The sequence below is a fragment of the Colobus angolensis genome, unplaced genomic scaffold (assembly GCF_000951035.1).
Source record: "Colobus angolensis palliatus isolate OR3802 unplaced genomic scaffold, Cang.pa_1.0 Scaffold331, whole genome shotgun sequence".
Taxonomy (NCBI): domain Eukaryota; kingdom Metazoa; phylum Chordata; class Mammalia; order Primates; family Cercopithecidae; genus Colobus; species Colobus angolensis.
The window spans coordinates 36,047-47,833 of record NW_012116611.1 but is presented as its reverse complement, the minus strand read 5'-3'; the positions used below and the strand labels follow the sequence as shown (position 1 = coordinate 47,833).

Below are 11,787 nucleotides of genomic sequence, written 5' to 3'. Positions count from 1 at the left end.
CTAACCTCAGGTCATCTGCCAGCCTCAGCCTCCCAAAGTGCTTGGATTACAGGCGTGAGCCATGGCACCCGGCCGAAATGATCCCTTTAATATGACAAGCACAGAAAACAGAAGAAAAGAGATATATTGGACTATCTCCTTGACTTATAAAAACTTTTAAAAATCAAAGGGCACTATCAACAGAGTAAAAAGGAAACACATAAAATGGAAGAAGATATTCACAAATCATAGTTGACAAGGAGCTAATATCCAGAAGAAATACAAAACTTACACAACTCATCAACAAAAAGATGAACTGTCCAGTTGAAAATTGGATGAAGGACTTGAGTTGACACTTATTCAAATAATTTACAAATAACCAGTATGCACATAAAAACATATTCAACATCATACACCATCAGAGAAATGCAAATCAAAACCATAATGAGATACCATTTCACACTCATTAGGATGAATGTTATCAAAAACACATAAAATAACAAGTGTTGGTACAGATTAGGAGAAATTGGAATCCATGTGCTTTACTGGTGGAAATGTAAATGATGAAACTGTTGTGGGAAAAAGTATGGAAGGGCAAGTCCTAAAAAAATTAAAAGTACAAATACTGTATAATCCAGCAACTCCACCCAAAATAATTGAAAGCAGCAATTTAAACAACTATTTGTATACGCTTCTTCATAGCATCATTTTTCACAACAGCCAAAAGGTGAAAGTATCCCAAGTATCTATTGGTTGATGAATGGATAAACAAAATGTGATATATAGGACTTGGGATTAAGTCAGCTTTTAATTAACCCCTTTGTTGTGCCACAGAGGTGACGTGGGTGTTTTCTCCTATAACACTGAGGCCAGGACTTTGTTGAAACAAACCCATAAGTAGAAAAATGGCATAGTAGAAGGTTTTGAGTGTCACAACTCAGATGACAAACATCCTTTGCTATGGCCCTTCCTTTCCTCACAACATTTTATTTTTATTTTTATTTTTTCTATGCATAAATGTAATCATATTTTGGATTTCTAGCCGTATAAAGTCATGGCTTTCAGTTTCTGTCTCCATCCAATTTTGCATGAGTGGTAACATTCTGCATAGTTACAGAGAGTTTTAGAAGCATGTGGCCTGGCCTGTCTCATAGGCAGCCACCTACTTTCTCCAGGGATTGCCAGTCAATTTGCCTGAGATTGAATTCTACCTCCAATAAGGTCATTTTGCATGTGGTGTGGCTGGAGGCCATCAAGCCCCAGTATCACAAGATTACCCCTTTGATGTGCTTATAAGTAGCAATATTGAGTAAAACTCAGGTATCTTGGCTTGTTGTTTTGCATTAGAATAGCTTGTTTTTCGATCCTTTCTCATTACCAGCCAACATGGATGTGTACCTCAATACACTTAGGGTTTAGGAGAATGTGTGCAACAACAGCAAGGCAAGCAGCAGCACAGAAAATGTGTGAAGTTGTTACCCTCACCTGAATAACAATGACTCTTGCTAAGCAACCAGGGTGCCATGTTTAATTCTTCCCAAGGTGGTAGTCTCCTTTGTTTTCACAATCTTCACCAAGGTCTGTGCCTGGGTCTGTCCCAAGGGTGCACAATCACAAAAATGTCTGTATGGCTCTCTCAACCAGCCAAGGACAGTCATCAGGCTAGACACATTTGACCAGAGAGCTCTAGGCTGATTCTTGGAAAGTATGACTCAATAGCCAACCAGTTAGGCTGCTGTGTTGTTGCCACCTTTATAGGTGGTAGACTTGAAGACCACCAGAGGCCAAACTCATCGGCACATTATGCTATCATCGATTAAAAACAATTCTTGCCTTTTGGATGAGAGTACTTTAGGGTAGGAAGAGATAGAGACAACAAAGTACCTTAAAAGCCAACACTCAAAACCAAGATAATCAGAAATTGGCAGTTCTGTCCAAGGCAACTTTCTCCTACCATGGAACCAGTTACTTAACGAAGAACAGTTAATTAGGACTGACCAGGTGACTACAATAATGGTTGGATAATTCTGTTCATGATAGCAATTGTTATAATCACCTTCTACTTAGCTTATTGATGAGAATGGATTCTTACCTGAGAATTATGGTGGTGGCCAAGTGCACAACACCTCTCGCTGGACAGATACGTTTATTAGTCACATAAACACACAGCACAGGGTATGAGGGTACTGCCTAGCATACAGGGCCACCCAGAGATGACAGTAGGGAATATAATGTACAAGCATTGGCTTTGTGAGATAGCTTTTTTAGTAACAGAAGTGTGGATAACTCCTGATTCCTGAAGGAAGAGGTGATTGCCTAGTTTGAATAATTCTACAGGCTGGCAGTGAACTGAAACTTGTGGCTCATGAAAAAGCAAGAATTGCATCTGGTCCACTTATAGAGGAGGATTTGTTTGTCTGGGATACCTTATCCTTGTGAATAGAATGGGGAGGAGAACTTGGAGTTAAGTCATTCAATGTCTGTCTTATTTCCCCATATGTAAAGGCAACAAATAACTATTGTGACTTAGTTTCAGACCTTACATGACATCTTTTTATGTTCTTGTTGGTTTCATTCGAAGAACACTAGTTTTTAAATTTATGTAGTTGAATTTGTTTACTTTTGTCTTTTGTCACTGTGTCACATCTATAAAATTATTACCTAACCCAAGGTCTTAGATTTACTTCTATTTTTTCTTCTATGCATTTTATGGTGTTAACTCTTATATATATATGTCTTTGATACATATTTACTTAATTTTTGTATATGTATGAGGCAGGGGTTTAAATTTATTATTTTGTATGATGATATCTAGTTGCCCCAGCATTATTTGTGGAAAATATCTTTTCTCCCATTCAATTGTCTTGGTAATCATTTTGGATCAGCTCATTATTCCACTATTACTTTCCCTATGATAGCACCGCAGAGTCTTGATTACTGAAGATTTATAGTAAGTTTTGAAATGAGGGAGTGAGCACTCCAAATTTGTTTTCTGTTTTTAAGGAGTTTTAACTATTCTTGTTTTTTCATATCTGCATGCAAATTTTAAGATCAACTTGTCAATTTCTGAAAAGAAAGGAAAAAAGGTAGCTGGGATTTTTATAAGGATATTTACACAATCCCTTTAAAATTAATGTGAGTATTGTATGTCATTGAATCTGTATATTAATATGGACATTACTGCCATCTTAACATGATTAACACATCTAATCCATGAATATGAGATGTTTCTCTATTTAGGTCTTCTTTAATTTCTTTCAGTGGTGATTTGTATTAATTTGTGCATAAGTCTCGCATCTATCTTGTTAAATTTATTCTAGTCTTCATTGCTATAATACAGTATATAATCATGCAATTGGTTTTTGTATATTGATGTGTCCTTCAAATTTGTTGGACTCATTGACTAGCTCTAATAGTGGATGCTTTGAATTGTTTTATATAACATGATATGAGCAAATTCTAGTCTTATTTCCTAAATTGATGGGGTTTTTAATTCATTGTTTTCTTTTCTTCTTCTTCTTCTTTTTTTTTCTTTTGAGACAGAGTCTTACTTATAATCCAGGCTGGAGTGCAGTTAGTGGCAGGATCACAGCTTCACTGCAGGCTCAAGCAGTCCTCCCACCTCAGTCTCCTAAGTAACTAGGACTACAGCCATGTGTCACCATAGTTGGCTAATTTTTAAAAATCTTTTGTAGAGACAGGGTCTCACTATGTTACCCAGGCTGGTCTCGAACTCCTGAACTTAAGCCATTCTCCCAGCCTGGCCTCCCAAAGTGTTGAGATTACAAGCATGAGCCACCGTGCCAGGACTAATTTTTTTTTTTATTAATTTCTATGGCAAGAATGTCCAGTACAATGTCAAATAGAAGTGATGATAGAAGTCCTCTTTGTCTTATCCCTAATTTAAAAGAGAAGCTTCCAATATTTTCTCATTAAATATGGTATTAGTTGTAGATGTTCCTCATCAAGTTGATGAATGTCCATTCTATTCCTAGTGAAAATGGATAAGATCTCTATATAAGTTCTATAAGAATAATAATGTTCTATATTCTGTGCTTTATTCAGCTTCATATCTTCTATAAAGTCTAACACAATGATTAGCACAAATCAAGAAATAAAGTTTATTAAAATTTATAAAAAGCATAAATGACTGATAAATTAATACTTACTTTTAATAGTACCTAGGATTATGAGAAAATTAAATAATTGACATAAGTAAAAATTATTGTTCACCAAAATACATCCCAGTATTTGTATTGTTTTCCTACAAGCACGGCCATCATCTATGCTAAAGAATATCCTATTTTACAATTACATTCCTTTCAAATACCTTTTCAGGTATGTGTAAATGTTTACTTCTTGCAAAATAATTAGGGGTGATAAGGGCAATGCCCTACTGATTTACTGTCTAGTATGCTTCATAAGTGGTCTACATATTTAACCGATAGTTTTGCACCTCACACAATATATTCCCTTTAAAATCCCAAAATAAATGTTTGGTATTACAAACTTTAAGTACATTGTCTTTGAAATGTCAGCAGGAGTAACATTTTTCAAAGTCATGAAATTTATGTTTGCATTTTCAAAGATGGCAGTGCAGTACTTCCATATAATAGTTATACTTTGGTTTTCTGTTCCTGCGTGTTTGCTAAGGATGATGACTTCCAGCTCCATCCGTGTTCCTGTAAAGGATATGAACTCATTCCTTTTTGTGGCTGCAAAGAAAATAGCACATGTTCTCATTTATGAGTTGGAGCTAACTGATGAGAGCACATGGACACATAGAGGGAAACAGCAGACACTGAGGCCTACCTGAAGGTGGAGGGTGGGAGAAGGGAGAGGATCAGGAAAAATAACTAGTGGGTACTAGGCTTAATACCCAGGTGATAAAATAATCTATACAACATACCTCCATAACATGAGTTTACCTATATAAGAAACCTGCACATGTACTCCTGAATTTAAAATAAATGTTTAAAAAATAGTTGTGCTTTGATATTTGCAGTATACATATATATATGCAGTATATATATATGCAGTATATATTTGACATATGCAATATATATACATATATATGTGTGTATATATACATATATATGTGTGCGTGTATATATATATTTAAAGTGTGGCCAGTTGTACATCTTTAACATTGGGTATGGCAGCTGGAATACCACAGATAACACAAAAACCGATACCACATCAAGGCCACAAATTAAGAAGATAAACTTTCTCAAATGAGGGGGTGATTTTTCTTACCATGATTTTCACTAATGTCAAATTGAATGGTAAGTTGTGGGGTCATTGTAATGTTTTTATTATGGTGAAATCACATGCAGTTTACCTTAATCTGTTAAGCCAGTGTAAACTGGACTTGTGTTTTAGCTATATCATTGTGTCTAAAAACATTGACACAATTTGTTTGTTGGGCCAAATTTTCAGCCAACTTAAATGGCATTGAACTGATTTATGATACTATTATTATTATTTTTTGAGATGGAGTCTCCTTCTGTCACCCAGGCTGGAGTGCAGTGGCATGATCTTGGCTCACTGCAACCTCCGCCTCCTGGTTTCAAGCGATTCTCCTGCCTCAGCCTCCCCAGTAGCTGGAATTACAGGCATGAGCCACCGAGCCCAGCTAAATTTTTTGTATTTTTATTACAGATGGGGTTTAACCATGCCAACCAGGCTGATCTCAAACACCTGAACTCACGGGATTGCCCCACTTCGGCCTCCCCAAGTTCTGGGATTACAGGGGTGAGCCACCACGCCCAGCCTATGATACCATTTTCAATGCCATACCCCGCATTCATTGAAGTGGCAGAAAATTATACCATAACTGGTTTCACTTAATCCCTCCAAATTTAATCTCAATAATATTGAAGTAGAAAATGTAATTGTAACATTTATATCTAAAATTTTATTTATAATTTAATAAGTTGAACGATTAAATTTGCAAATATACAAGATCAGATTAGTCCATTTGAAGCTTACAGTGGAAGTCTTCCTTCATAGAAAGGAATTCCATGTTAACTATGTGGTAACTAATAAATGTGGCAGAAATTTATTTAAAAATAATTTATACTTTCTATTATTTAGACCAAAGTATAGGATTCTGAAAGCTCACAATTTTTCAGTTGATCATGACACATATATTGTACTTTTTTTCATAAATAGTATATTATTTCTTTCTTTCTTTCTTTCTTTATTTTAATTTTTTCTACTTTAAGTTCTAGGGTACATGTGCACAACGTGCAGGTTTGTTACATATATATACATATGCCATGTTGGTGTGCTGCACCCATTAACTCGTCATTTACATTAGGTATATCTCCTAATGCTATCTCTCCCCTCGCCCCCCACCCCACGACAGGCCCCGGTGTGTGATGTTCCCCTTCCTGTGTCCAAATGTTCTCACTGTTCAATTCTCACCTATGAGTGAGAACGTGTACTTTTAAACCAATAATCACTGTTATTTGACCTTGAAATGATTCCAAACACCTATGTAGTTTGCTATATAAGTGATATATTTTGTCATGATCAGAACTTGGAGTTTACTCCCCATTCCCCTTAAGAAGGTTGCACCTTATGAAAATCCATATGTGAGTTATTGACCTCAACTCCTGCACTTCAAAATACATGTAAACCCAAATTTGACAGACACTTTGAGAGCTTACGCTGTAACAGGCTATAGATCAAGAACACCTTCTATGATAGGGCTGCATCGTCAGCTGCTTTGAGGTCTAACAGGTCAGGTAGTAGCAAAAGCAACATCTTTAGCCTTTGAGTTAACCTTTGAAGCCTTGCTTGTCAACAGAAACTGCATCTTCTTGTGTCAAAGGACCTGAAGCGCCTTCACAGATCTCCTACTATGTTGGATATAATCTCTCCTGAGAACCACTCCTATAAAGTCATACCTCAAAGTTCAATTAGACTTTACTTTCCACAGAGGCCTGCTTTTATTCAGATTTGGCAAGTAGACTAATAATTTTGAAACTCACTTACTATGTGGTTAATGTACCTCGCCTACTGAGTGCATTCTCTGTGAGATTTGTTCATGTTATTCTCCCCCTCTTTAAACACTGCAAACCTAAGGGAAAACAATTATACTTGTATGTCATAAACTGTGTCATTCATGAAACTATGCTGTTATCATCTCCTTAGTTTTATGATACAAAACAACCACCAATTCAAAATAATACAATGCGATTTCTAATATCAATAATAACTCTTGAAAAATGAAGTAGAGACTTAACCTTTATTTGAGAAACATAGTGAATCAAAATATCACCAGGCTGTAGTTACAAAGGACTCATTACCATATTTACATTGGAAGACTCTCTTCCAGGTATTTTCTTAATGAAAGAAGTCATGTGGAATAGAATTTTTTGTTTGCTTTTTTTTTTTTTTTTTTTTCATAGACAGAGGCTAACAAATCCTGCCTCAGGTTTATTTGTACAAACAGCACAAGAGGACCCCAGCCCCATGCAGATGGCAGCCCAGAGGTGGGGGTGGGGGGTCGCACCAGTCCTTCTGTCCTCACGTTGGCACACAGAGATACCTACTCCGTAGCCTTTGTAGTGGCCTGGGCACCTTTGGGAGCCTGAGCTGGAATTGAAGCTGGAGCTGCAGCCTGAGCCTTGGTTTGATCCTTGGCCTTGGCCTTTGGCCAGCACAGCCGGAGCCCCTTGGCAATGCGAGCACGAGCACGCTTCCCAAGCTTGGGGTGGGCAATGTAGGCAAGTCGATCAAGCTTGCGGCTGACACCCTTTGGGATCTTGGGCTTAACCTCCTTGGGCTTTACAAGGGCCTTGACAGCCTCGGCACGTGCACTCATGGCCTTGGCATTGCTGGCCTGCATCTTCTTTAGGCCCTTCTTGTTGTGCTTCTTGGCAAAGCGCATGTTCCTCAGGAACTTGGGGTCCACCCCCTTAAGAGATTCGTATCTTTGTGATCGGGGTTTCTTGATACCATTTCTGTGCCATTTTCGGGACTGGTTGTGTGTGGTGTGGTTCTTAGACTTGGCCACGTCTGCACCTTTAGCCGCCGCTCCCGAAGCGCCTAGAACCGGAAGAGCTGTTTGCTTTTTTTCTTACCAGATTTTATAAAGGTATTTCCTGAATTTATCTGGGGAATCTACAGCTGGGAATTAAACCTTCATTTTTCAGTTATTTAGAAATTTTTAAGGAACAAGTTGTAACACAACTGGCATTTTAATTAAACGCTCTTATTAATGGACTGGTAGACACTTTCAAACATAGGTCTTGGTTTGTAAGAGACACCATGTGAAAGAAATGTAAGAGATGTAACGTGAGAAGACAAATCATGTGACTGCAGTTGGCTAACACTTGAAAAGATGGTCACTGGTATTTCAGCAGACACACTGAAGAAGAATTAATATTTTATTTTTATTGTTGGATATTAAATGCCAAAATCCATCCTGTTTCTGACCATGAACGAGTTACAGTGATTAGATTTGCTCTTCCTACATAAAGAATAGTAAATCTGGATACATGTATAAAATGGCTTTCTATAGAATGGAAATTAAGCAGTACAAGTATGAGATAAAGGGGAAAAATAACTGGGTCCTTAAAAGCCTCTTGGCTCTCTGCTTGGAGGTGACTTCAGCACTAAAAATGGAGATTCACTTGACTGAAAAAAGGTGATATCATGTGGAGTGTAGAGTATTGATGAGTTGAGAAGATAAATATCAGAATTGAGAGAGTGAGGTCGCAGAAAGTAAAAGGAAGATGTTTATTAGAGGAGAGAGAGAAAAAAGGGTCTCCAGCCCTACACTAAGACCTTAACTTGTGACAATGATTAAGTGTTATGATTTACCAAAACTTTAATATATAAAGAAACAATTTTAGGAGCCGGTTTTCTGTGTTTGTTTTTGTTTATGCTTTTACTGTTGGAGTGAGAGTTTAAATATTAACAAAGAGAGGAGGAGGCTGGGATCATATATATGGTAAATTAAACAATGTTAGAGACATCAGCATGCATTTATATATATGATAATATAGAAATGAATACATACATAAATATTTACAGGTAAGTCTATAATACAAAGGTTCGTATTCACAACTTTATCTTTTTACTCTGTCAGGTGAGAGAGCCTAAAAGCAATTATATGTCATTAGCAAAGAGTACACCCAGCACCCGAATCTTGTTTTCTAATATGATATTCAATAAAAGAAACCACATCTCCTTAAAGGAATGACTCATTCTACAAACAGGGAAGAAAATACGTAAGGCAAGCCTGGTGCGTCTTATAGCACCAGAAAGTAAGACTGTACCTTAAAAATCAGATCATTTTGAGGTTCATCAAAGGGCTATAGGAGCAAATAAAAAGAGCTACCAATGGTTAAAGCTGGAAAAAATTGAGCAACATAATAAATGAGCTTGTACTGGAAAATAATCCACAATAAAAAAATTTTGTTCATACTGATATAAATTAATGAGTTATTGAATAAATGAATGAGTAGAGAAGAATAGCTACATCTTTCACACAAAAGAATTCTAAATAATTTATGTAGAGAATCTGTCCTTAAGGAGGTGGAGTGTAACTCCCCACTCCTTAAATCTGAGCTGCACACACATACAATATGGATAGGGAGGGAATGAAAGTGACTTTACACTGGAGAAAACTAGAAAGCATTATCTAAGGCAGGTGACCAATGTTAACATCAATGGTGATGCGTCATGTTGAGAGTATGTATCATTGATATGATGTCATGACAATGATGTTTTACACCTCAGGATTTCCACATATTATGCCAGTCTAATTATGAGATAAACATCAGAGAAATTCCAACTGGGGGACATTCTGAAAAATACCTGACCAGTGCTCTTCAAAACTGTAAAACAGTACTTGAGGGAGGGGGAGCAAGGTGGCAGAACAGAAGACTCCACTAACCATGTCACCTGCAAGAACATAAATGTAACAACAATTCACAAAGAACACCATTATAAGAACCAAAAATTAGATGAGCACCTGATTAGAACTTTATATTGCTGAAAGAGGCACTGAAGAGGTAGAAAAAAGTAGTCTTGAATTGCTAACACCACTCCTCCTTCATCCCCTGGCAGTGTCCATGTGGTGTGGAGAACATTTCTGTGTGCTGGGAAGAGGGATAGTGTAGCAATTGTGAGACATTGACCTCAGTGCTGCAGTGCTATAGCAGAAAGAGAAACGAAAGCGAACTCAGCTGATGCCCACCAACAGAGGGTGCATTTAAACCAGCCCTAGCTAGAGGGGAATTGCCAAGCTTGGCGGCCCTTACTTGAGTTTCTGCAAGCTTCACCACCATGGGCTAAATTGCTATGGGTCTCCAAATAAACTTGAACGGCTGCTTGAGGAGATGAGAGGCAAGAGTGCGGAGGGCTTTGTCTTGATTCTTGAATACCAGCGTAGCCAGAGCAGGATAGAGCACCAGTTAGTCATGAGATCCCCTTTCCAGGCCCCAGCTCCCGGATGATGTTGCTAGACACACTGTGTAAGACGAGAACCAACTCCCTTGAAGGAAAGGAGCCAATTCTGGCATAATTCATCAACTGCTAACTGAAGAGCCCTTGGGCCCTGAATAACTAGCAGTGATACCCTGGTACTATGTCAAGGGCTTGGGGTGGCACTCTGAGACTTGCTGGCTTCAGTAGAGACTCAAAACATTCTCAGTTCTGGTGGCTACAAAGCAAGATTCCTTCTGCTTGAGAAAACTAGAGGGAAAAGTAAAGGGGACTTTGTCTTTCACGTTAGGTACCAGCTTAGCCACAGGGGTTTACAGCACTAAGTGCTCTCTTGAGGTCCCTGATTTCAAGATTTGGATCTTGGACAACATTTTTGGACCTGTGCTTGGCCACAGGGGCACCCGCTACCTTGAAGGTGGAGGAGTGGGTCTCAGGCAAGGCAGCAATCACCACAAGCTGACTGAAGAGCCCTTGGGCCTTAAGGAGTCATCGGCCATAGCCTGGTAGCACTCTCTGTGGGTCTGTGGTGGCAGTGGCCACAAGATGAGGCTCCTCTGCCTTTGGAAACAGAAAGGAAGTGTGGGAAGGACTAGGCTCTCTTGTTCGACTGCCAGCTCTGTTGCAGTACACTAGAATACCAGGTAGACTGCTAAGGTTTTTGACTACAGCCCCTAGCTCCTGGTAGGCACCTCTGGACCCACTCGAGGTCTGGGGAAACTCACCACCATGAAGGAATTACAAAGGCCTGGCTGGCCTTACCACCTGCTAATTGTAGAGCCCCATGGCCTTGAGTAAACACAGTAAGTAGTCAGGGAGTGGTTACAGTAGGCCTTGGGTGAGACCCAGTGCCATGCTAACTTCAGGTCTGACCTAGTGCTGTCCTAGGTGTGGTGACCACAGGGATGCTTGTGTCACAAAAACTACAGTTCCAAGTGGCTCAAAGGGGAAAAAGAGACTCTGTTTGGGAGACAGGAAGGGGAGAGAGCAAGAGTCTCTGCCTTGTAATTCAGAAAATTCTTCCCTATCTTGCCCAGGACTATCCACATGGTACCTAGATAAGTCTGCAAAAAAACAGTGTTAATGAGCGTGTGGTACCCTCTATAGCAGATACAGCTTAGACCACAACACCCAAGTCTTTTAGAAAACCTGGAAAGTCTTTCCAAGAAGAATGAGGATAAATAAGCCCAGACTAAGAAAACTACAATAAAAACCTAACTCTTTGATGCCCAGACAGAGATGAACATCTATAAGTATCAAGAACATCCGGGAAAACATGACCTCACCAAATTAACAGAATAAAGCACCAGAGACTAATCCTAGAAAAAAAGAGATATGTGACTTTTC

At 38.6% G+C, this 11,787-nt stretch overlaps 1 protein-coding gene across 1 annotated transcript; it reads right to left on the bottom strand.

The window, feature by feature from the left end:
* Positions 1-7,412: 7,412 nt before the first annotated feature.
* Positions 7,413-8,037, bottom strand: LOC105518918 (60S ribosomal protein L29-like; the record flags this gene model as incomplete). The annotated part of the gene is made up of 1 exon (XM_011952079.1): positions 7,413-8,037. A coding segment is annotated over one exon (500 nt), but the record flags the coding sequence as incomplete, so codon positions are not given.
* Positions 8,038-11,787: the final 3,750 nt, after the last annotated feature.